This window comes from Phaenicophaeus curvirostris, chromosome Z (genome assembly GCF_032191515.1).
Source record: "Phaenicophaeus curvirostris isolate KB17595 chromosome Z, BPBGC_Pcur_1.0, whole genome shotgun sequence".
NCBI classification, from domain to species: Eukaryota; Metazoa; Chordata; class Aves; order Cuculiformes; family Cuculidae; genus Phaenicophaeus; species Phaenicophaeus curvirostris.
Genome location: NC_091431.1, coordinates 46,321,607 through 46,342,083, shown reverse-complemented (window position 1 = coordinate 46,342,083; position 20,477 = coordinate 46,321,607). Strand labels below are relative to the sequence as shown.

The following is a 20,477-nucleotide window of genomic DNA, read 5'->3' as shown; positions in this document are numbered from 1 at the left end:
GATTGCTAGCCCCTGTCCTTGTGAGAGACCTCAACTTACCCAATGTCTGTTGGAAGCATAGTACAGCAGAGAGGAAACAGTCTAGGAGGTTCCTGGAGTGTGTGGAAGACAATTTCCTAACACAAGTGGTGAGTGAGCCAACTAGGGAAGGTGCCCCTCTGGACTTGTTTTTTGTAAACAGAGAAGGCCTCTTCTTGTGGGAGATGTGACAGCTGGAGGATACCTGGGGCACAGGGAACATGAGACGATAGAATTGTCAGTTCTAGGGGAATCGGGGGGGGGCAGCAAAACTGCCACCATCGACTTCTGGAGGGCAGACTTTGGAGTGTTGATAAAGTTGATAAACTTGATAAAGTTCCTTGGGAGGCAGTCCTAAAGGGCAAAGGAGCCTTGAGAGGACTGGATGCTCTTTAAGAAGGAATTCCTGGTGGTGCAAGAGCAGGCCATCCCCGTGTGCCTGAAAATGAGCCAGTGGGAAAGAAAATCACCTTGGCTGAGCAGAGAGCTCCATGTGGAAGTCAGAAAATAGAGGAAAATCTATGAGCTTTGGAAGAAGGGGCAGGAATCTCAGGAGGACTACAGGGATGAAGTGATATCAGGAAGAGAGAAAACCAGAGGGTCTAAAGCCCCATCAGAACTCAGATTGGCCCATTCTGTGAAAGATAATAAAAAATCTTTCTACAAATATATCAACAACAAAAGAAGGGCCAAGTAGAGTCTCTGTCCTTTACAGGATGCAAGGGGAACAATAGCAACAGTAAGGTAAGATGCTCTCTGGGTACTCAACCTCATGAGCCAGCAGACAGGGAGGAAGAGCAGAACAAAGCTCCCATGATCCAAAAGGAAAGGGTAAGAGACCTTCTCAGCCAATTAGACATTCACAAGTCTATGGAGCCAGATGGGATCCACCTGAGGGCATTAGGGGAGCTGGCAGAAGTGCTTGCTAAACCCCTTTCCATCATCTACCAGCAGTCCTGGCTAACTAGGGAATTTCCATTGGACCGGAGGCTGGCAGATGTCACATCCATTTACAAGAAGAGTCAGAGGGAGGATCCAGGGAACTACAGGCCTGTCAGTCTGACCTCAGTGCCCAGGAAGGTCATAGAGTAGGTCATCTTGAGTGCTATCACACAGCACATGCAAGAGAACTGGGTGATCAGGACCAGTCAACATAGTTTTATGAAAGGCATGTCCTTACAAAATAACCTGACTGCCTCCTGTGAGAAGGACTCATATCTGACCAACTAGAATAGAATCATAGAACAGAATAGAATAACCAGGTTGGAAGAGACCCACCGGATCATTGAGTCCAACCATTCCTTAGAGCAGCCAATTCTGTGGAAGACATGTGCAGACATCAAGTGGTAACTTGTCTTAATTATCAGTTTGGGTAGCAGTAGATGAGATGTAGACCTGTCTCATAAGATGCACAAAATACAGTGGCCCACAGTCTATGCCTGCTTTCATGGCGGTCAGAGAACCACAGAACAACTCAGGTTTGATGGGACCTCAGCAGATCATACTCAGTACAGGGTCAGCTATGCGATAAGACCAGGGCTGTATCTAGTCAGATCTTTAAAACCTCCAACGACAGAGGTAGCATACCTTCAATGGGCCTCTGCTCCAGTCCTGGATTGTCCTTGTGGGTGAAAAGGTTTCTCCTTACACTCAATCAGAATTGCTCTCCCAGTTCTCTTTCAATGTATACCCACTATCTCTCACCCTCCTGCAATCCACCATTGTGAAGATCCTGGCTCTGCTTTCTTGATAACCTCATCACCATTGCCGGTGAGCTGCTGTTGGAGCCCACACCTCAGAAGGCATCCCACTCCAGACTGAGTAAGTCCAGCTCACTCAGCCTCTTCTCAATAAGTGCTCCAGCTGCTGACCACCTTGATAGACCACTGCTAAACTTGCTCCTTTTCAGATATATTTTTCTTGTACTGAGGGAAGAGAAGGGGGGGCAAAACTTGGATACCATATTTACAAAGCATTTAACAAGGCACTGAACAAAATGCAACATTTATTTTTCTCAACCTGCTGGCTGCACTACTGCTTCTACAGCCCTGTTGTTGGTCCTTTTGACTCTTTTTGCTGCTAGGGCACACTGCTAGCTTATGTTGTGGTTGCTGTCTTCCAGCACACCATCCATCTCTACAAAGTTGCTCCCCTGTTGTTATCCCCCAGCCTGTACTGTTGCCAAGCATTCTGTCTTGCCAGGGACATTAGGAGGTAGTTGTCCTTAAACGCATCAGCTTTCCTGAACTCCTTTATCCTCCAGAGAGGTATCTCACCTCATATTGTATCTCGCCCATAGTTCCCCAAATAAGACAAAATCTGCTTCCCAATATCCAGGGTTTGCACTGTGCTACCTGCCTTTCTCAGCCCCCTTAGAACTCTGATCTTATCACCACAACAAAGACTGCCTTTAATATTACATCCCCAAATCAGTTCTTCTCTATTTGTGAGTAACAAATCCCACTGCACATGAGCCGTGGCATGTCCTGTACCTACATGTACCAGTTATCCCTTGTATTTTCCAGGCATGTATTCAGTCGCTTATGCCCTACTTTATGGCCCTTCTAGCAGATGTTAAGGAGACTTAAGTGTGATGTAAACCAGAGTCAGTAATCCAGCGGCTTCCTTCTGTTGTTTAAACAGTTTCATGCACTTTTGAACAGCGGTCTGTGGCTCTACAGTATCATGTTTTGTGGCCTCTCCTCAGACCCTAACCCACAAGCTAGCCCATCGCATCACTGGCAGCCCTTCTTGCCGTCTGCATCTGTCTTCACTGAAGAATCTGTATCTGTCCATTACTATTTCCAGTCGCATAAGCTGCCCTACTATGTCTCAATTATTCCCACAATGTTGCAGTCTGGTGAGTAGAAACAGTTACTGTTCTTCCTGCCTGCATGTCAGGTTGTGTACGCGTGTACCTGTGCATGTACAGGCCTCCTTTCTAAACAGTCATCAACACTGCAAAAACTCCAGCATGTTGTCACTCAAACACTTCTGCAAGGACCAGATACACTCTAGACTTATTCACTTGACATCTGCCACAAAGACAAAATACTCCTATTGTGCTCCTTATACTAGGAACAATTTGTTTAGGTTGAGGGAATGTGAATTACTGCTTCGTTTGGAGAAAACACGGGTTTTTTCATCTTCTCGGGTTTTTTTGTGCTTCTCTTTCTCCTCATTGTTTTTCTGTGCAGTTTTCCCACAGCAGTATCTAGGTGAAAACTTCAACAGCTAGACAACATCAACAGAGTGCTTAATCCCTTGGACATGATTGTTATACGTAAAGCTATCGTAAACAAATCAGTTAAACACTGCCTTCCTATTTTGATCACCTCATGTCAAAAAAAAGGAAGTGACACAACAAAACTATAAACTAGTCATCAAATCAGATCTCATTATTAATAATTTTGCAAGCTAATATACGAAAGAGTAAAAACGCTAGTCATTAAAGGACTCAGTGTACCACTAATCCTTTGTGGAGTTCCAATGAAAAATTTCTTTTCAGTAAGCAAGAAAACACCTTTTTTATATATGTACATATAATAAGCACCATACACACACATATATATGAACACATACAGAGAGAAAGAGAGAGAGGGAGAGAACTGAAAAAAGTTACAAGAGATTTAACATGTTATAAGGACTTAAGTTTTTTAATATCATAGACTAGAAACTACTGTTTACAATGAAGTATTATTCCCATACACAGCAAGACATCTTCATATCATTCAAATAACATCACTAGAAAAATAACCCCAGAAAATCCCTATAAAACAAAATCTCAGCCTCTTCCTCTGAAAGGTTACCTTTCATGTAGTTCAGTAAGTGCAGACAGACTATGTACAGGAAACCGGGAATTTATTTGGTTTCCCCTGTGTAGAGGTTCCCAAGCAAAGCAAGGAAAAGCAACTTTTTAGAGCCAAAAGTGGTGTTACTTCTATAAAAATAACAGCAGGGCACAAACTAAAACTTAACCTAGGGAGGAAGCTGGGGGTGAGGAGAGAGTGACATGGTACTGAGTTGGTAGAGCTCCATTCAAAACAAAATGAAGTGGCCTGGATTCCTCTGTAAGCATGAGAAAGCTTGGCAAAAATTGCACAGGAGAGCTTAGGCTATTTTTTGTGTCTGTACCCTAAAGTAAAAATCTTTAAGTTGCACATAGAATGATTTTTTACACAACAGCACAGAAATATTCCTCTACAGTACAAAGTTAATTTAGTAAGCTTTGCTCTATGTAATCCTAGAATCAAATTCATTAACAGTAAGAAATGAAATTTAAAATGTTGATGTGTACTGTGCCGTGACCTCTACCACGATTTTGCTTCTTATCACTCTAAATAACACTACATATAAAACATACAAGGTTGTTTTAACATTTTTTTTTAACTTTCTGAAAACAATGTGCTTTTAGTATCTGCTAATCATGCTTAAGCCTGTCTCATAACAATGAAGCTTCAAAATATGTGAATTCAGCCAATATCCTATGAAGAGATCCATCTACTGGTCAAGGAATGTCACAGTCCAGAAATATGAAGAAAAAGGTTATATTTTAAGTGTTCTAATCCATACTCAGGAATGAACTATCAGCCACAAATATTGCTGCATTCTTAGTTGCCAGTTCCAAAATGTGTTTTTTCTTCCAGTTTGCCTTGTACAACTGAAAATAGCTTTCTTAGTAAATAGTTATTGAAACAGCTTTTTCAACATATGCATTTGGATTATGGAAAAAAAATTGCAAGGAACAGAAGTTTAACCAGAATAGAAAGTACAGAATATAGCACCTCAGAAAAAGAAATAAATTAATTTCCTGCTTTTTATTGTGTAACAGCACCCACAGAGCTCATGAAAAAAATTAATCTGCTATAAACACTCTGAGACCTGGAAACTTCTCTTACCTATTCAACCACACTAGAAGCACTTAGCCAGGCCATGCATCAGGCCTGAGCTGTAGAATGGACACATTAAGTCCTTGGAAAGGACTTTTTAAGCTACACTTTAAGGAGCAGGCTCATGATAAAAACGATGACTCAACAAACTTCTACCATAAACACTCACCACTTGATACTGACTGATACGCCATCCAGGAGCCACACCAAGACAATACAACCAACCGGCAAGTCCTTCAGTATCAAGGTGAACTGACAGCTGAGTTTTTATTATGATTCCAAAAAGCATTAAGATAAGTTTTACAAGGCCATAATCCCTTCTTTTCAAAGTTATCCCAAGAAGGGTATAAAGAAAAAATACATGCACAACTTAACATCATCTTTCAACTTTCTCTTATTCTTTAGTAGTTGAGCTGGTTTGGGTCTCCAGCACTCATCAGAGCAACCCTAAAACTGACCAAGCTTTAGCACGCACCAAGGTTTGTTATTTGTAGAGGTCTTTATCAACTTTCATCATATTACTGGCCTTCCTATTATTGCAACAGGCTCCTTCCAGCCTAAAATCCTCCACAGAGAATGCCAATGACTGAACAGCCTTGTACCTTCTATCCATTCAGAGAAGAGCATACACCTAATATTATACTTTTTTTTGCTTAGGGGGGAAAAAAAAAAGTTTTCTGTCACAGAAGCCAATAGCACAAAAATCTTGTTCCAAACAATTTTACATGAACTTTATGATTCCTCTTTATCTACAAGGAACAGGAGAAGCCTTCACAGTCTCGGATGCATCACCAACACCTGATGTGTTTTGCTCCAGGTCAACTCAAAGACTTACTAGTTCATTTCTGAGCAGTGTCACAACACCACCACTAGTAGGGAGGGCATTCTAGGAGAAACAATTTTGGTGACTTCTTGATTCATACCAATTGGCTTGGAATAACAATACTGCCCTATTCCCTCAACTCTGTAATCCTTGCACACTCTAAAGTACATTCAGAAGCTACGAAAAGCTCCAACAGGTTTAGATTCCACATGTTCTGGGACAGATTTACATTTAAAGCAAATCAGCATTTTTTTAATCTCTCACAGCCCATACACCATATTGCTTGAAGTGGGAGCTTCTGTTTTACTAATAAATACGGTTTTCTTAGGAAGATGGGAGATCTGATAGAGTCCAAATCCTGGTGTTTCACTCTAAGAAAATATATAATGCTTTACAGAATCACAGAATCACTAGGTTGGAAAAGACCTTCAGGATCATCAAGTCCAACAGTTCCTATCAACCACTAAACCATGTCCCTCAGCACCTCATCCACCCATCCCTTAAACACCTCCAGGGAAGGTGACTCAACCACCTCCCTGGGCAGCCTCTGCCAGTGCCCAATGACCCTTTCTGTGAAAAAAATTTTTCTGATGTCAAGCCTGAACCTCCCCTGGCGGAGCTTGAGGCCATTCCCTCTTGTCCTGTCCCCCGTCACTTGGGGAAGAGGCCAGCACCCTCCTCTCTACAACCTCCTTTCAGGTAGTTGTAGAGAGCAATGAGGTCTCCCCTCAGCCTCCTCTTCTCCAGGCTAAACAACCCCAGCATTCTCAGCTGCTCCTTGTAAGACTTGTTCTTCAGCCCCTTCACCAACTTTGTTGCTCTTCTCTGGACTCACTCCAGAGCCTCAACATCCTTCTTGTGGTGAGGGGCCCAGAACTGAACACAGGATTTGAGGTGCGGTCTCACCAGTGCTGAGTACAGAGGGAGAATAACCTCCCTGGAGGTTCTGATACAAGCCAAGATGCCATTGGCCTTCTTGGCCACCTGGGCACACTGCTGGCTCATGTTCAGTCGCTGTCAACCAACACCCCCAGGTCCTTCTCCTCCAGGCAGCTTTCCAGCCAGTCTTCTCCTAGTCTGTAGCACTGCACAGGGTTGTTGTGCCCCAAGTGCAGGACCCGGCACTTGGCCTTGTTAAATGTCATCCCATTGGTCTCAACCCAGCAGTCCAGCCTGTTCAGATCCCTTTGCAGAGCCCCCTGCCCTCCAGCAGATCAACACTTCCACCCAGCTTAGTGTCGTCTGCAAACTTGCTAAGGATGCATTTGGTCCTCTCCACCAGGTCATTGATAAAGACATTGAACAGGGCTGGACTCAGCACTGAGTCCTGGAGAATCCCACTTGTAACTGGCCTCCAGCTGGAGTTAACTCCATTTCCCACCACTCTCTGGGCCCGGCCATCCAACCAGTTTTCCACCCAGGAGAGTGTGCGCCTGTCCAGGCCAGAGGCTGACAGTTTCCGAAGCAGAATGCTGTGAGAAACTGTCAGTTTCAGTACGCTAAGCTATTTCATTCTGGCCCCAGCATCACCTAACTTCTCTAAGTATTTCTAGTAACAACTTCTGTTTAAAAGTAAACACATCAGGTTACGCAATTTTCTACAAATAGGCTGAAAGCAGTCTGTATAATAGTAGACTCGAGGCACTTCACAGGTTTTACTCATAGAATCGTAGAATAGTTAGGGTTGGAGGGGACCTTAAAGATCATCTAGTTCCAACCCCCCTGCCGTGGGCAGGGACACCCCCCACTAGTTCAGGTTACCCAAAGCCCCATTCAACCTGGCCTTAAACAACTCCAGGGATGGGGCAGCCACAACTTCCCTGGGCAATCTGTTCCAGTGTCTCACCACTCTCATCATGAAGAAATTCTTCCTAATGTCTAGTCTAAATCTGCCCTTCTCCAGTTTATACCCATTCCCCCTCGTCCTATCACCACAAGCCTTTATGAAATAGTCCCTCTACAGCTTTCTTGTAGGCTCCCATCAGGTACTGGAAGGTCGCTATAAGGTCTCCTTGGAGCCTTCTCTTCTCCAGGCTGAACAACCCCAACTCCCTCAGCCTGTCCTCATAGCAGAGGTGCCCCAGCCCTCTGATCATCTTTGTAGCCCTCCTCTGGACCCGTTCCAATAGCTCCATATCCTTCTTAAGTTTAGGATTCCAGAACCAGACACAGTACTCCAGATGAGGTCTCACAAGAGAGGAATAGAGGGGCAGAATCACCTCCCTCAACCTGCTGGCCACGCTTCTTTTGATGCAGACCAGGATACGGTTGGCCTTCTGGGCTGTGAGCGAACACTGCCAGCTCATGTCAAGCTTCTCATCAACCCCCAAGTCCTTCTTCGCAGGGCAGCTCTCAATCACATCATCTCCCACCGTGTACTGAAAATGGGGATTACCCTGACTGAGGTGCAGGACTTTGCACTTGGCCCTGTTGAATCTTATGAGGTTCTCACAGGCCCACTTCTCCAGCTTGTCCAGATCCCTCTGGATGACATTCTGTCCTTCTGGTGTGGCAACTACACCATTCAGCTTGGTGTCATTTGCAAACTTGCTGTGGGTGCACTCAATCTCACTGTCAATATCATTGATAGAGATATTAAATAGCACTGTTCCCTGTACAGACCCCTGAGGGACACCTCTTGTCACCTACCTCCATCTGGACTTGGAGCCATTGACCACTACTCTCTGAATACGACCCTCCAAACAGTTTTTTATCCACTGTACTGTCCACCCATCAAATCCATATCTTTCCAATTTAGAGAGGAGGATGTTGTAGGGGGCCGTGTCAAAGGCTTTAAAGGATTTAAACCCAGCAAAGCCACCAGCAACAGATTTCCTCATATATGGCAGTCTTTTCCTCTTCCCCACATCCCCTCCAGCCCAGAGCAGAGCAATTTTCTTTCATCCCCTTCTGACTCAAAATTTAGTCCCCCTCTTGCCTCCACTGTATCTTTAGCCCCTGACATAACTGCCCACTTCATATGTTTTTAAAAGATGGAGGTTTTCTGACATGACTGGTATGTCTGCAAACATATTACAAATCAGATAGGATCGGGTATTTCTAATGTTAGAAAGAAAACTACTATGTTGAGTACTGCTATCACCAAAAATAAGAACCACAACACAAGGAGTGTTCCCAAAAAGCAACTTAGAAAAATGTTGTATGCAATATTGAAAAGGCTGTGTTGTGTAACTGTCCTCAAAGAAGTTTGTTTTATGTAAATCTAAGCATTTGGAGTAGAACTAGAGGCACCTAGGGTCAAAAAGCCAAGCACTGTTTGACATTCAAAGTCTGCAGCATCCCACAAATGCTAGCCTGAACTCAAGCTGTTTGTTCAACTCTCTATTTCATTGTGATTCAAAGGACAGAGTTTCCAACCCCCCTTGCTTTCTAGCAGTCCTCACCCAAGTGGGAGGCTGCAAGTGGCTGGGCAAGGATTCTGATATAATAATTCAATAACAACTAGACGGTCGTTATAAAGCAGGTACTCTTTTATTAGCAGTGCTGGGTGTGTGGGGGAATCAATCCTCCAAAACCATGCATCCCAAGCAAGAAAACTGTGTGTCTTTCCTAGTACAGATCTATGCATTTTTCATCACCCCACCTCCAAAAAAGGTATTCATTTCTTTCCAAAGAGTCATTAACATATCTCCCCACCATATTTATACGCACAGACAGTCCGTTGGGTGGTCTGAGGACCCCCTCCTATGGTCCAAAGATGAAGACTAGAAGTAAGGGGAGAGGGGGGTGCAGCCCAAATTTTGAGAAAAACAGTCCTTTTCTGCTGGTGTGGTAGTGTGGATTTCATGCTTCCTTATCTTATCTTGCAAGATGCCTGGGATGCCTGTTCCTTTCACAGCTGGCCCACCTTTAGATAAACATCTGTCCAGACACATATCACGATGGGATATATAAGCTTAGACAATCATTATAGATCAAGACACAAATTCAAACATTTGACATTCCTCAGACCCCCTTTTGAAAAGAAAAGAATTTTTCAAGACACATACCACTATGAGACATACTGACTTAAAATTTGCCACTTATCAATTGTGCACAGCAGAGAAGCTGATCACGGAGCAAGCCTCCACTTTACTTTCCTTGCAATTCTCTCCAATGTAAAACCCGCCTGTCATTCGGATTTCCAAAAACTTTGGAGGTGGGAGGAGCCTATGTTTGGAAAAAAAACCTGTTTGTACACAAAAGTTGTGGTTGTATCCGAGAAACCTATAACCTAGCACGCACAGAAAACGACTTTTACAAACCTTGCGATAATGTGACTTCCTTGTAACAGCTAAAAGCTACCCAGCAGGGCATTGGATCACCTTTCCTCAGGCTACCTTCCTCCTAGCTAGCCACGTTCCCAAGGTCACCCCCAGAGTTCAGTTGACATGTGATCTGCGAGCTGCTTCGAAAACTAGAACACGCCACCTACTGGCAATTTAGTAAGTGGGAAGTTCGCCCATCACCACTTTTAAACATTTTAGATTTACCTGTATTCAATTCAAACTCAAAATTAAAGGGACAAACTCCAGCTAAGTCCCTATAAACAAGTTAGGGATCATAAGATACCTAACAATAAATCAGAAAGCTGCTAACTAGCGCTACACTGTAATCTCTGTTCAGCACAGCTTTCTGAATCTTAGTCCAACAGGTTTTCCTTCTCTTCCTCCGCTGCTGTTTTATTATTTTATAAGAGAGCATAAACAACCACCTTTGCCCTACCTGTCCTAGGGTTCCTAGAACCGGAATAACTGCAGCTGCCCAACTGAACCTAGAGAGAAATGATGTTGTAGAGCGGAAGCGCCGAGACGCTTCGCTCGCCTATTTAAAGCACGCGTGTCCCGTGCCCACGCGGGGCCGACACGCTCGAACGCAGACACCGCGACTGACACCGCGCTGCGTTTCCAAAGCGGAACTTTGAGGGCCCGGCTACCGCTCCCTCCTCCGCGAGTCGTGAACGGAGAGCCCCGAGGGAGCCGCGGGCTGCGGGGAGCCGGCGCTGAGCTCGCCTGCCCCGGGGGCGCTGGGCGGGCGGCTCCGGTCCCGCCGCGGCCCCTGCCCCGGCGCCTTTACCTGCAGCCGCGAGTTCATGAGCATGAACTCCTGCTGAGCCTTCAGGCTGTCGTTCATGGACTTGGAGAAGACGAACCCCATCGCGCGCCGAGGAGACGAGGCGGGAGACGCACGGACTCCGCTCCGGGGCACGGGCAGCGCGGCCGGGGCGGGGCGGGGGGGGGGGAGGCCGGCGGAGGGGAGGGGCTTATCGACGGGGCGGGGCCTGGATGAAAGGGGCGGGGCTTAGTGGGGATGGGGCGGGGCTTAGTGGGGACGGGGCGGGGCTTAGTGGGGATGGGGCGGGGCTTAGTGGGATGGGGCGGGGCTTAGTGGGATGGGGCGGGGCTTAGTGGGGATGGGGCTTGGTGGAGGTGTTCAAGGCCGGGTTGGATGGGACCTTGAGCAGCCTGGTCTGGTGGGAAACGGCCCATGCTGTGCCAAGGGAGTCAGAACTGGATGATCTTCAAGGTCCCTTCCAACCCTAACTATTCTATGATTCTATGATCCAGGAGCGAAGAGGAATTAAAAGCCTTTGATGCTCGGGCCTCTTGTTGTACTCTGCGTTTCATCATGTGTCAGAGCATTTTCGTGGCATCATCATCCATAATTACAGGCTGACTTTGAAACCCAAAGCAATTAAATGTAAAAAAAAATCATAGGATCATAGAATCATAGAATGGTTTGAGTTGGAAGGGACACAAGCCAGCACTGTGCCCATGTGGCCAAGAAGGCCAATGGCATCTTGGCTTGTATCAGAAACGGCGTGGCCAGCAGGTCCAGGAAAGTGATTTTACTCCTGTACTCAGCACTGGTGAGGCTGCACCTTGTTGGGCCCCTCACTGTAAGAAAGAAATTGAGGTCCTGTGGTGTGTCCAGAGAGAACAATGAAGCTGGTGAGGGGGCAGGAGAACAAGTCTTTCGAGGAGCGGCTGAGGGAGCTGGGGTTGTTTAGCCTGGAGAAGAGGAGGCTAAGGGGAGACCTCATTGCCCTCTACAACTACCTGATAGAAGGTTGCAGAGAGGAGGGAGCTGGTCTCTTCTCTCAGCTGATGGGAGGAGAGGGAACGGCCTCAAGCTGTGTCAGGAAAAATTTAGTTTGGACGTTAGGGAAAAATTTCTTCACCGAAAGGATTCTCAAGCACTGGAACAGGCTGCTCAAGGTGGTAGTTGAGCCACCATCCCTGAAGGTGTTTAAAAAGTGAGTAGATGAGGTGCTTAGGGAGATGATTTAGTAGTAGGCAGGTATGGATGGAGTGGATGACCTTTAAGGTCTTTTCCAACCTAATGATTCTATGATTCTAAAAATCACCTACTTCTTACCCTTGCTGCTGTGGGCAGGGACACGTCCCACCAGACCCAGCTGCTCAAGGCCCCATCTTACCTGGCCCTGAACACCTCTGCAGGCTGGGGCATCCACAGCTTCCCTGGGCAACCTGTTCCAGTGCTTCACCACCCTCATCATGAAGAACTTCCTCTTTATGTCTAGTCTAAATCTGCCCAATTTATAGCTAGAAATGTTCAGACAATAATTAAGATCTGTCACTTGGCTTTTTAAAGAGTGATACAAGTATTGGATAGGATTTCTGGGATTCATTTGACACTAAAGAGTAGCTCATTAAAGTTTCCAACACCAGTTTGTGAGAATATACAGCACCTCAAACACCACCTCCGTGGAATCTGACATCTCACCTTGCAACAAGAATTAATCATCTCTGTCTAGAGAGTCTTCTAGTTCACAGTTCAGATGTAGTGAGTATCATTTCAAAATACTTACATCTGCTGATGTCTTGACCTGCAAGTGATTCTTCCTGTTAGTATTCATTCATTTTCTAAATTTATACATTTTTGCAAAAGGTCTTTTCTTGAAAAAAAAATGTCTGAGAAGACAATTATCTTCCCATTTTTCCTCTTCCCCCTCTCTTTTTTAATGACACAGCAAAAATAGGTGAAAAGTAGGGACAAACCCCAATTTTTTTCTACTGTGGAAAATAACATTTTTTACTTCAAGTCTTTTCAAGATTTTTTTTTTTGGTATTTTGAAAATTCCAATTACTTTTAGAAGAATTTTATTTCTGGACCATGCATAGTTTTAGTTTGTAAGGAGACAGAAACTTTAAAATTATGACAGTAGGATGTATCCTCAGCTCCCGAGGCTTGACAGACAAGTCTGTGTCAAACTCACTGCCAATTAGAGTGTTGATTTAACTGCTGACAGGTGTAAGCATTTCAAGAATGAAGGCATCTCGCCCAGGATTCTGCATACACCCTTGAAAATAACGCTTTTGCGTACAGTTAATAGTTTTACTGAAGGTATTATATTGCTCCCTTAAATATAATCCTTGCATAAGTCTTGGTTTATCTAAAGTAACGTCTGCCAGTCATAGGAAAGAACATGGAAAAGCCCTGTTCCAGTAAACTTCTCTAGTGTTTAATATGGACCTAAGATTATATCTAGAATAAAAACATTCTCTGTCATAAAGATACAGTGAATAACAGCAACAACCGAGGTAGGGGAAGCAGGAAAGCTGACTGACAAGATGCCAATCCTGTGGAGAGCACTAGAGGATGCACTGGACTACATGTACTTGGTTTTAATTGCCTGCAACTGAGAAGTGAGTAAGGTTTTGTGGAAGGATACATGGAAGCCTGTTAGATACATGAGTGATGGATGAATGCCTAAAATGTCATGGAAAATGGGAATTAGCATAATTATGGGAAGGAACTGAAAAAAAATGGTGGTGTACTGAGAGGGTAGGAGAGAGAAATGCTCGTAAGAAAACATCAGAGAGTGAGAAGGCAGAGGACGACAGAAAAAAATAATAACTAATAGTCGGAATTATACACCGCTGATAACAGACCTGCCCATCCATGAGGAGTTTGAGCAATGGCTTCTGTGATGAACAGGAAAGTGGCAGGAACTCCTTGAGGTTTTGCCCGCTACTAGAGCAGCAGGGATCCTGGAGAGACATTTCCTGCTACGCTCCAGCCTCCCGCGAGATGGCAATACTGCACCAGCAGCCCCTGGCGAATGACTCTTTATTTAGGCTTCAACGGGGAAAGTTAGGACTGATGGGTCTCTCGCTGATAAATTTGAGAGAATGTAATTTTCCTGCAAAGATATCATCTTCTCCCACCCACCGAGCTCCTTGCAGCCAGACAAACTGTTTTGATCTGTCCAAATTTTGTCTTTTCTTGAGCAGGAAGAAATTTCAGTCTATCAACATTTTCCAAAATGCAACAGCACATGCTTATTAGAGCCTTATAACTTTAAAGCTGCTGGATGAAAGTACTTAAATAGTGCCTTAAGTTCCTAGTCTTTAGCAAACCAATTTTTGAGTTTTACCATGGCTCATTTACCTGAGTATTTTATAAGTGTACTGACTGTAGATGTGAATGGCTTTAAGAAATTTTTAAAGAATTAATTCTTTAATCTGTGACAGGTGTTTATTTTTATTTGTGAATGAGCCAAATATCCAGGTTTCTACTATCTTATGCTAATGATAAGAAATGTTTACATTCTTAAACATTGTTTGGTTTTGTTTTCCTCTTACTATTAGACTCTTGGAAAAAAAAGGAAGTGTGTGAACATCTAGAGATACGTGAGCTTTGAAAATCCAAGCATGTACACAGAGTGGATATAACCTTTAGCTTTGACGCAGCATTTTTTGTTTTCAGTGAGGGAAGTCCCATAGTTCTCTAATCCTCTTGGTTAACTAAAGCATTTGTCAGCTGAGTAAAGCTGCTCTTTAATGAAAAACTTCCTCTTCAGTCTGGGGATATTTTTGTCATGGTTTGTTGTTGTTAGTGGAAAGAGACTTCTCAGACTGGTTTGTGACTGTTTTGCATCTTTATTTTTTTTATGTACCAACCCTAGTTGTATAAGTAAATTTGCCCTTTATAAATGTCAAGTTTTTTACTAAACAATTCGAAGCTTATTAAACTATTAGCTAAACTATTAGCTGAACTAGTTGTTACTGGTTACTGATTGAACTAGTTACCTTCACGTCTGGCACCAGTTCCCATGACCAATGTGCCTGTTTTTCAAACTGCAAAGAGAAAGCTGGGTAGATAATTCCAATTCTTATTCATCAAATTCCTGATTCTTTAAAAGAACCAAATTCCATTGCTAATTCAAGTGGTAAAATCTGCAGCTGGAGAGGAACCCACTGGATAACAACATGTGGAATAGATTTGTTTCATCCTGTGACTTCAAAATGAAGAAGCTACTAAAGAGGCATGCTGCTGCTGCTTAATAATTCCAAGGGATAATAATCACTCAGCTCATGTTTGCTTATTTTGGTTTTCCATTTGGAAAAAGATTCTTGCGTCACAAGTGCAGCAAATGCTAACCAGGTGATGCACACTCTCATGATCAAATTCTCTTCTTCCTGGTGGAATTTGATTTAGTGTTTACTGGGAAGCATTCTCTTTGCTGTAAGAAACTGAAGAATACAGAAATGCTTAAAATTTCAGGTTTTGACTGTAGTTTCCTTTGCACATTATCACTTTTTGTCAGCCTGTCAGAGCCCTTCAGTATCTGATCATGCTTAATACCATTAGAGAGGTCCCTAACACTTCTCATTTGTCACTGTGGAGTTCAATAGATGTTGCTGTGCTCTCCTCTATGGTATACACAGGGGTCACAAACACTGTTGCTGTTATCACAGTGGGCTCTGGTTGCCCTCTGCAGCAGTTCTTGTGGATGCTGGAAGGATTTCCAAAGAACCACATGCGCTCTGAGGCATAGTCCAGTGAGTACTGGTTGGCTACTTCTTTTACACCCTCTGGTGATGAAGCTTTGTTAAATATGATGTTACATTTAGTCATCGATCTTCTGATTGACCTGTTTAGATCCACAAAAACATTTTAAACATGTTGTGCTGCATATTTAACACCAAATGTGACTAATACACAAACTATGTATGCTAGGTATGCTACAGTGCTCGGTAACAACAACTAATCCCAACAACTAATAAGGAAGGAAGGGAGGGAGGGAAGGGAGAAGGAGGGAAGGAAGGGAGGGAGGGAAGGGGGGAAGGAGGGAAGGAAGGGAGGGAGGGAGGGAGAGAAGGAGGAAGGAAGGAGGGAAGGAAGGAAGGAAGGAATGGAGGGAGGGAGGGAGGGAAGGAGGGAGGGAAGGAAGGAAGGAGCAGTAGGTCAGCACCCGGGCTGCATGACCTGTGCCAAGCCCCTATTCCTGTGCGGGAAGCATTGGGAGCGGCTCGGTTTCGGTTTAGTTTCCCCATCGCGGCTCGATTTCCAGGAATGGCTCGGTCTCCTCCCAGCGCCGAGGCGGGAGCTTTCCGGGCAGGGTCTGTCGGCGGGGCCCGTCGCCCGGCCGGGAGGGCAGCGCCGCGGGGGACCGGGACACACACCGGCACCCAGACCAACCACTGGCACCAAGACCACCCACCAGCAAGCACCCAGACCTCTCACCGGCAGGCAGACCACCGGCAACCAGACCACCCACCAGCAACCAGACCATCAGCAGCCAGACCACCTACCAGCACCCAGACCACCAGCACCCATACCACCCACCAGCAACCAAACCACCAGCACCCAGACCACCCACCAGCACCCAGACCACCAGCACCCATACCACCCACCAGCAACCAAACCACCAGCACCCAGACCACCCACCAGCACCCAGACCACCAGCACCCATACCACCCACCAGCAACCAAACCACCAGCACCCAGAGCACCCACCAGCAACCAGACCACTCACCAGCAACAAGACCATCAGCACCCAGCTGACCTACCAGCACCCAGACTACCCACCGGCAATCAGACCACCTTCTGGCACCCAGACCGCCAGCACCCAGACCGCCAGCACCTAGACCACCCACCAGCAACCAAACCACCAGCACCCAGACCACCCACTGGCACACAAACCACCCACCAGCAGCCAGCCCACTCATCGGCACCCAGACCACCTATTGACAACCAAACCACTCACTGACAGCCAACCCACCCACCGCCACCCAGCCCACCCATCAGCAACCAGCCCACCCAGCGGCAACCTACCAGCACTCAGCCCACCCATCGGCAACCAATCTGCCCATCAACAACCAGCCCACCTCTTGCCAGCTGTGGTACGTATCTATGCTGTAAAATGTATACGTATTGTTCATGTGCATGCATGTATGTGTGTGTGTATGTGTGAATGTATGTGTAAATATATATTTAAACAAACAAAATAGCTTACCAAAACCAACCAAGTAAGAAGAAACAAACCAAATCCTTTCCTGGTCTTTTATTTGCTACTAACTACTTAACATGGAAAAAAGCAACCCAGTGACTTTGAAGCAAGCAATTAAAAAGAGGAAACTAAACTCATGACATTGAAAGCTAACTACATCAATGGCTTCTGTGGTCTGACAGTCAGTATTTTACATATTTGTTTCAGTTTCTCTTTGTCACGTTATTTTCTTCTGAGAAAATGTCATAAAACCTGTGTTTAAGCGCAGAAACAATCGGTGGAAAAGAGTCTTCGCTGGTCTCACCTATTGCAGAAATCCACCCCCTCAACATTGCAAGGTGGTTTCAAGTTATTAGAACCTAACTGTTACATTCATTTATTTCATACACCACTGTCACTGTGTTCCTCCCACGTGTCAAATTAAAGGTTAACTCTTGCCAGTTTTGAGTATGACATGCTTTTGCTACTGTGACGGATACTGTGAGTAGGTTGTCAAGTGTAAAGAAGAAAATATTGCCTGATAAATTTTAAGTGGTTATTTCACAGTATTTTAACGCTTCCAGGAATCTCAGCCCGTTTTCCATATACACAAAGTCAATATAGGTGGGTTAACTTGGACTGAAGCATATGTTTGAAGTTATATTTTGTGCTGTTGACCATGTTATCAAACTATGATCTGCAGATTAATGTAAGTACATTCTTTTGCATGTAGTACTTGGGTTTTTTCCTGTATTCTAGAATCAGGAATAAAGCAGTGCTTGTTTTTTGCTGATCTAGTGCATAGATTTAACGACTCTTACTGCAGTGGTAAGGCAAGGAGGTTTCATTGTGCTCAAATCTTGGGCAGAGAATACCTTCTTACCAGCCACAGGTAGGCAGTGCTCTTCCCGTTATTCTTACTTATGACCTTTGCAGATCTGAGTAAGTTGTGTAGAAATTTCCAGTGGTTGTTAGCCACTGTTTGGCACCGATTGAGATTAACACGGTAGGGACCCTGAGTATGAGTAGAGGGATGCCTTCTTGCTGCTGATATTGCTCACATGTAGGTTTGATCAGATAACATTTTTCTTAAAATACCTGTGGCCTTTTATGTACTAATTTTCCTAACATTTCTGTCTCTGGTTACAGTGAACCACTATTAGCAATAGAGAATTTTCCCTAGTGGGGAATTTTCCAGTAATAGGGAAGTTTCCTGAAGAAGTAGGTGGAGTTACATCAACATTTATGTTCTGTCACATGAAGTCTTTGGGCAAATAGTTCTAGTTTTCTTGGCTTCTTCATTTTCTTGTGAAGGAAACATAAACCCGTGACACTGAAACAGCAAATATATTTTTTGCTTTTATAAAACTGTGTTTGCCATAGATGTTGGAAGCCATCAGGAGGATGGAAAGAGCATTGTGGTTGGTTCTGTAGGAAAAACAGAAGATTGCAGCTTTGGTAAAGATTTTTGATTGGCATCTACGTCTTGAGCTGCTTCAGTCCATCCACCTAGGGGATCTTTTTGCTCAGGATGAAACAGGAGAAGTGTCTGTAATGGTTATTGCAGTGGACTTTCTGAGGCTTGAGGAATTTTGTAAGTAAGTCATGCTTTTTTTCGCATGTATTAAGGCTTGATTTTCTGTACCGTGAGAGAAAGCTTGCAAAGTAAAGGTGCAGGATACAAGCATGGGTCTTAGAACCATAAAAGCTTTTTCTATAGGACATTGTTTTGTTTGTTAGACTGATCATACCAGCCTTACAGTGTATTAGATAGCCTCCCTTTCTCAGCTCCCTCTATGTTACTTCTGCAAACCTGCTACTGGGATCAGGCAGCCGCAATCTGAGGAAGTAAGTAGCTTGAATCAAATTCTTATGAGAAGTCTAATTGCCTTAAGCCACAACACTGTGAAGGCAGGTGTCTTACGATTCAGGACAGTATTGTTTCTTTATTATCCTCTTCAATTTGACAGCCAGATACAGAAAGACAAAACATATTACAAAAAATGTTAAGAGTCACAGTCCAGGTAGATTTTAATCAGTTAAGAAGTGTGACGGGTACAGTGGGTGTGTGAGGGGTAAGTGTATGTATTGACATTAATCAATGTTTTATAATAGTAAAGTGTTGTGTAGGAGTATGAAAGCTCTGACAAAAAAGAGGGGAAAACCTTCTGACAGAAAATTGAAATAATTTACGTGTTCAGAGGTAAAGCAGAGAGATTCAAGGAAATTGATTTTGTTTGTAGGCTGTCTGGTTTTGTCACTGTTTTACAAAGGCACTGTTTTAAATACGTGGTAAGCAATTAATTACTATGTGAATTCTGTTCACAGTATACGTAACTCCATGAGCCCCATTGTGAGTACTGTGAGACCATGTGTTATAAAACAGGGTGTGTTTATTGTATCTCAAAGTAAGGCAAACAGGTAGGGGAGGACCAAGCTCTATTTCTTCCACTGAAGATGTATAGAAGACTCCTCCATTCTTCTCCTAGCAGGAGCAACACTCCCTGCTACAGTTTAGGGGAATGACTGGATATTTGTGAGTATTTATTTACTAATTGACAGACAGTCATAAAGCATGTATTTTGCCATAACTAAGGACAAATTTTTAAAGCAAATAAAAGTAGATACTCTTTCTGGAAACACAGAGCAAGATCTCTGATCATCTACTGTAGTTAATGGTGCAATTTTGTCATGTTTTCAGCTAGAGTATAATTCAGTGCCTTCTGTCTAGTTCTTTGTGTGAGTGACAACAAAGTGTATTTTACAGTGCAAGTTAGAAAATGACCAGATATTTACATTTGTCTATTATTTGTCTGTTTTCTTTTTTTAAGGTTCTATTTACATCATGGAAAAGCCTTTGCTTTTGTATGTATTTTCATTCTACTGGCATTTCCTAAATGGTAAGAAGCTGGGTCATAAGAAACAGAACTGTTGAAGTATGTTTCCTTGTCATATATAAGCTTAGAAATGTTACTTCCTCAGTTTTCCTTCAGATGCTGTTTTCTGGTTTTGTCTTTAGTGTTTGAATACAAGGTCTTAGTGTGTTTTTACATTAAACGAGATATGTGTACTTAATATGTGTGCTTTGATACAGGACCAGGCTGAAATACCTCTTGGTGTTTTAGCATAAATACCATTTCAGACAAGGTTCTCTTTGTGTTAAACAAAAGGTTTTATTTGCACTGTCAAACCCAGAATTTGTTATGTATTTTTTTAACATTATGTGTCACAACAATTGACATTTACATGAACATGACATTCACACCCAAGGCACTAACAATTGCTGGTGTCCTTGAAAATGTTCTGAAAGCAACAGCTGAAAGGCTATGCACTCACATTTGCCTATTTTTAGTACAGCATCCTGCTGTGCATGTGCACAAAGCAGGCGTTTGCAGGTATAAATAGCCCAATTTGTCTCAGACTTGGGCAACTGCATGCAAAAATGTTTAACTTTTCTGGACATGTCACATATCTTTGGTCATTAAAATGTTCTGTGTATATGGTAAGAC

The 20,477-nt window shown here is 43.8% G+C and overlaps 3 protein-coding genes across 9 annotated transcripts in view; 2 read left to right on the top strand and 1 right to left on the bottom strand.

Moving 5' to 3' along the window:
* Positions 1-10,938, bottom strand: part of PLGRKT (plasminogen receptor with a C-terminal lysine) — a 38,404-nt gene extending 27,466 nt beyond the window's left edge. The window contains exon 1 of the mRNA XM_069881257.1: positions 10,807-10,938. Within this exon, the coding sequence (XP_069737358.1) occupies positions 10,807-10,887 (81 nt within the window). The 5' untranslated portion in view covers positions 10,888-10,938. The remainder of the gene's footprint in view (positions 1-10,806) is intronic.
* JAK2 (Janus kinase 2) overlaps positions 1-20,477 on the top strand; it is a 215,932-nt gene that overhangs the window by 152,083 nt on the left and 43,372 nt on the right. The window lies entirely within an intron of this gene.
* Positions 1-20,477, top strand: part of LOC138733751 (programmed cell death 1 ligand 1-like) — a 39,714-nt gene that overhangs the window by 10,421 nt on the left and 8,816 nt on the right. For 2 of the 7 annotated variants that reach the window (XM_069881248.1, XM_069881247.1), the window contains exons 1-2: positions 18,514-18,562; positions 19,800-19,868. In XM_069881248.1, the coding sequence (XP_069737349.1) occupies positions 18,523-18,562; positions 19,800-19,868 (109 nt within the window). In that variant the 5' untranslated portion in view covers positions 18,514-18,522. Of the gene's footprint in view, positions 1-16,121; positions 16,883-17,447; positions 17,861-18,160; positions 18,563-18,620; positions 19,505-19,799; positions 19,869-20,477 lie in introns of those variants that run through there. The other 5 variants (XM_069881250.1, XM_069881249.1, XM_069881253.1 and 2 more) reach the window with 5 other exon arrangements.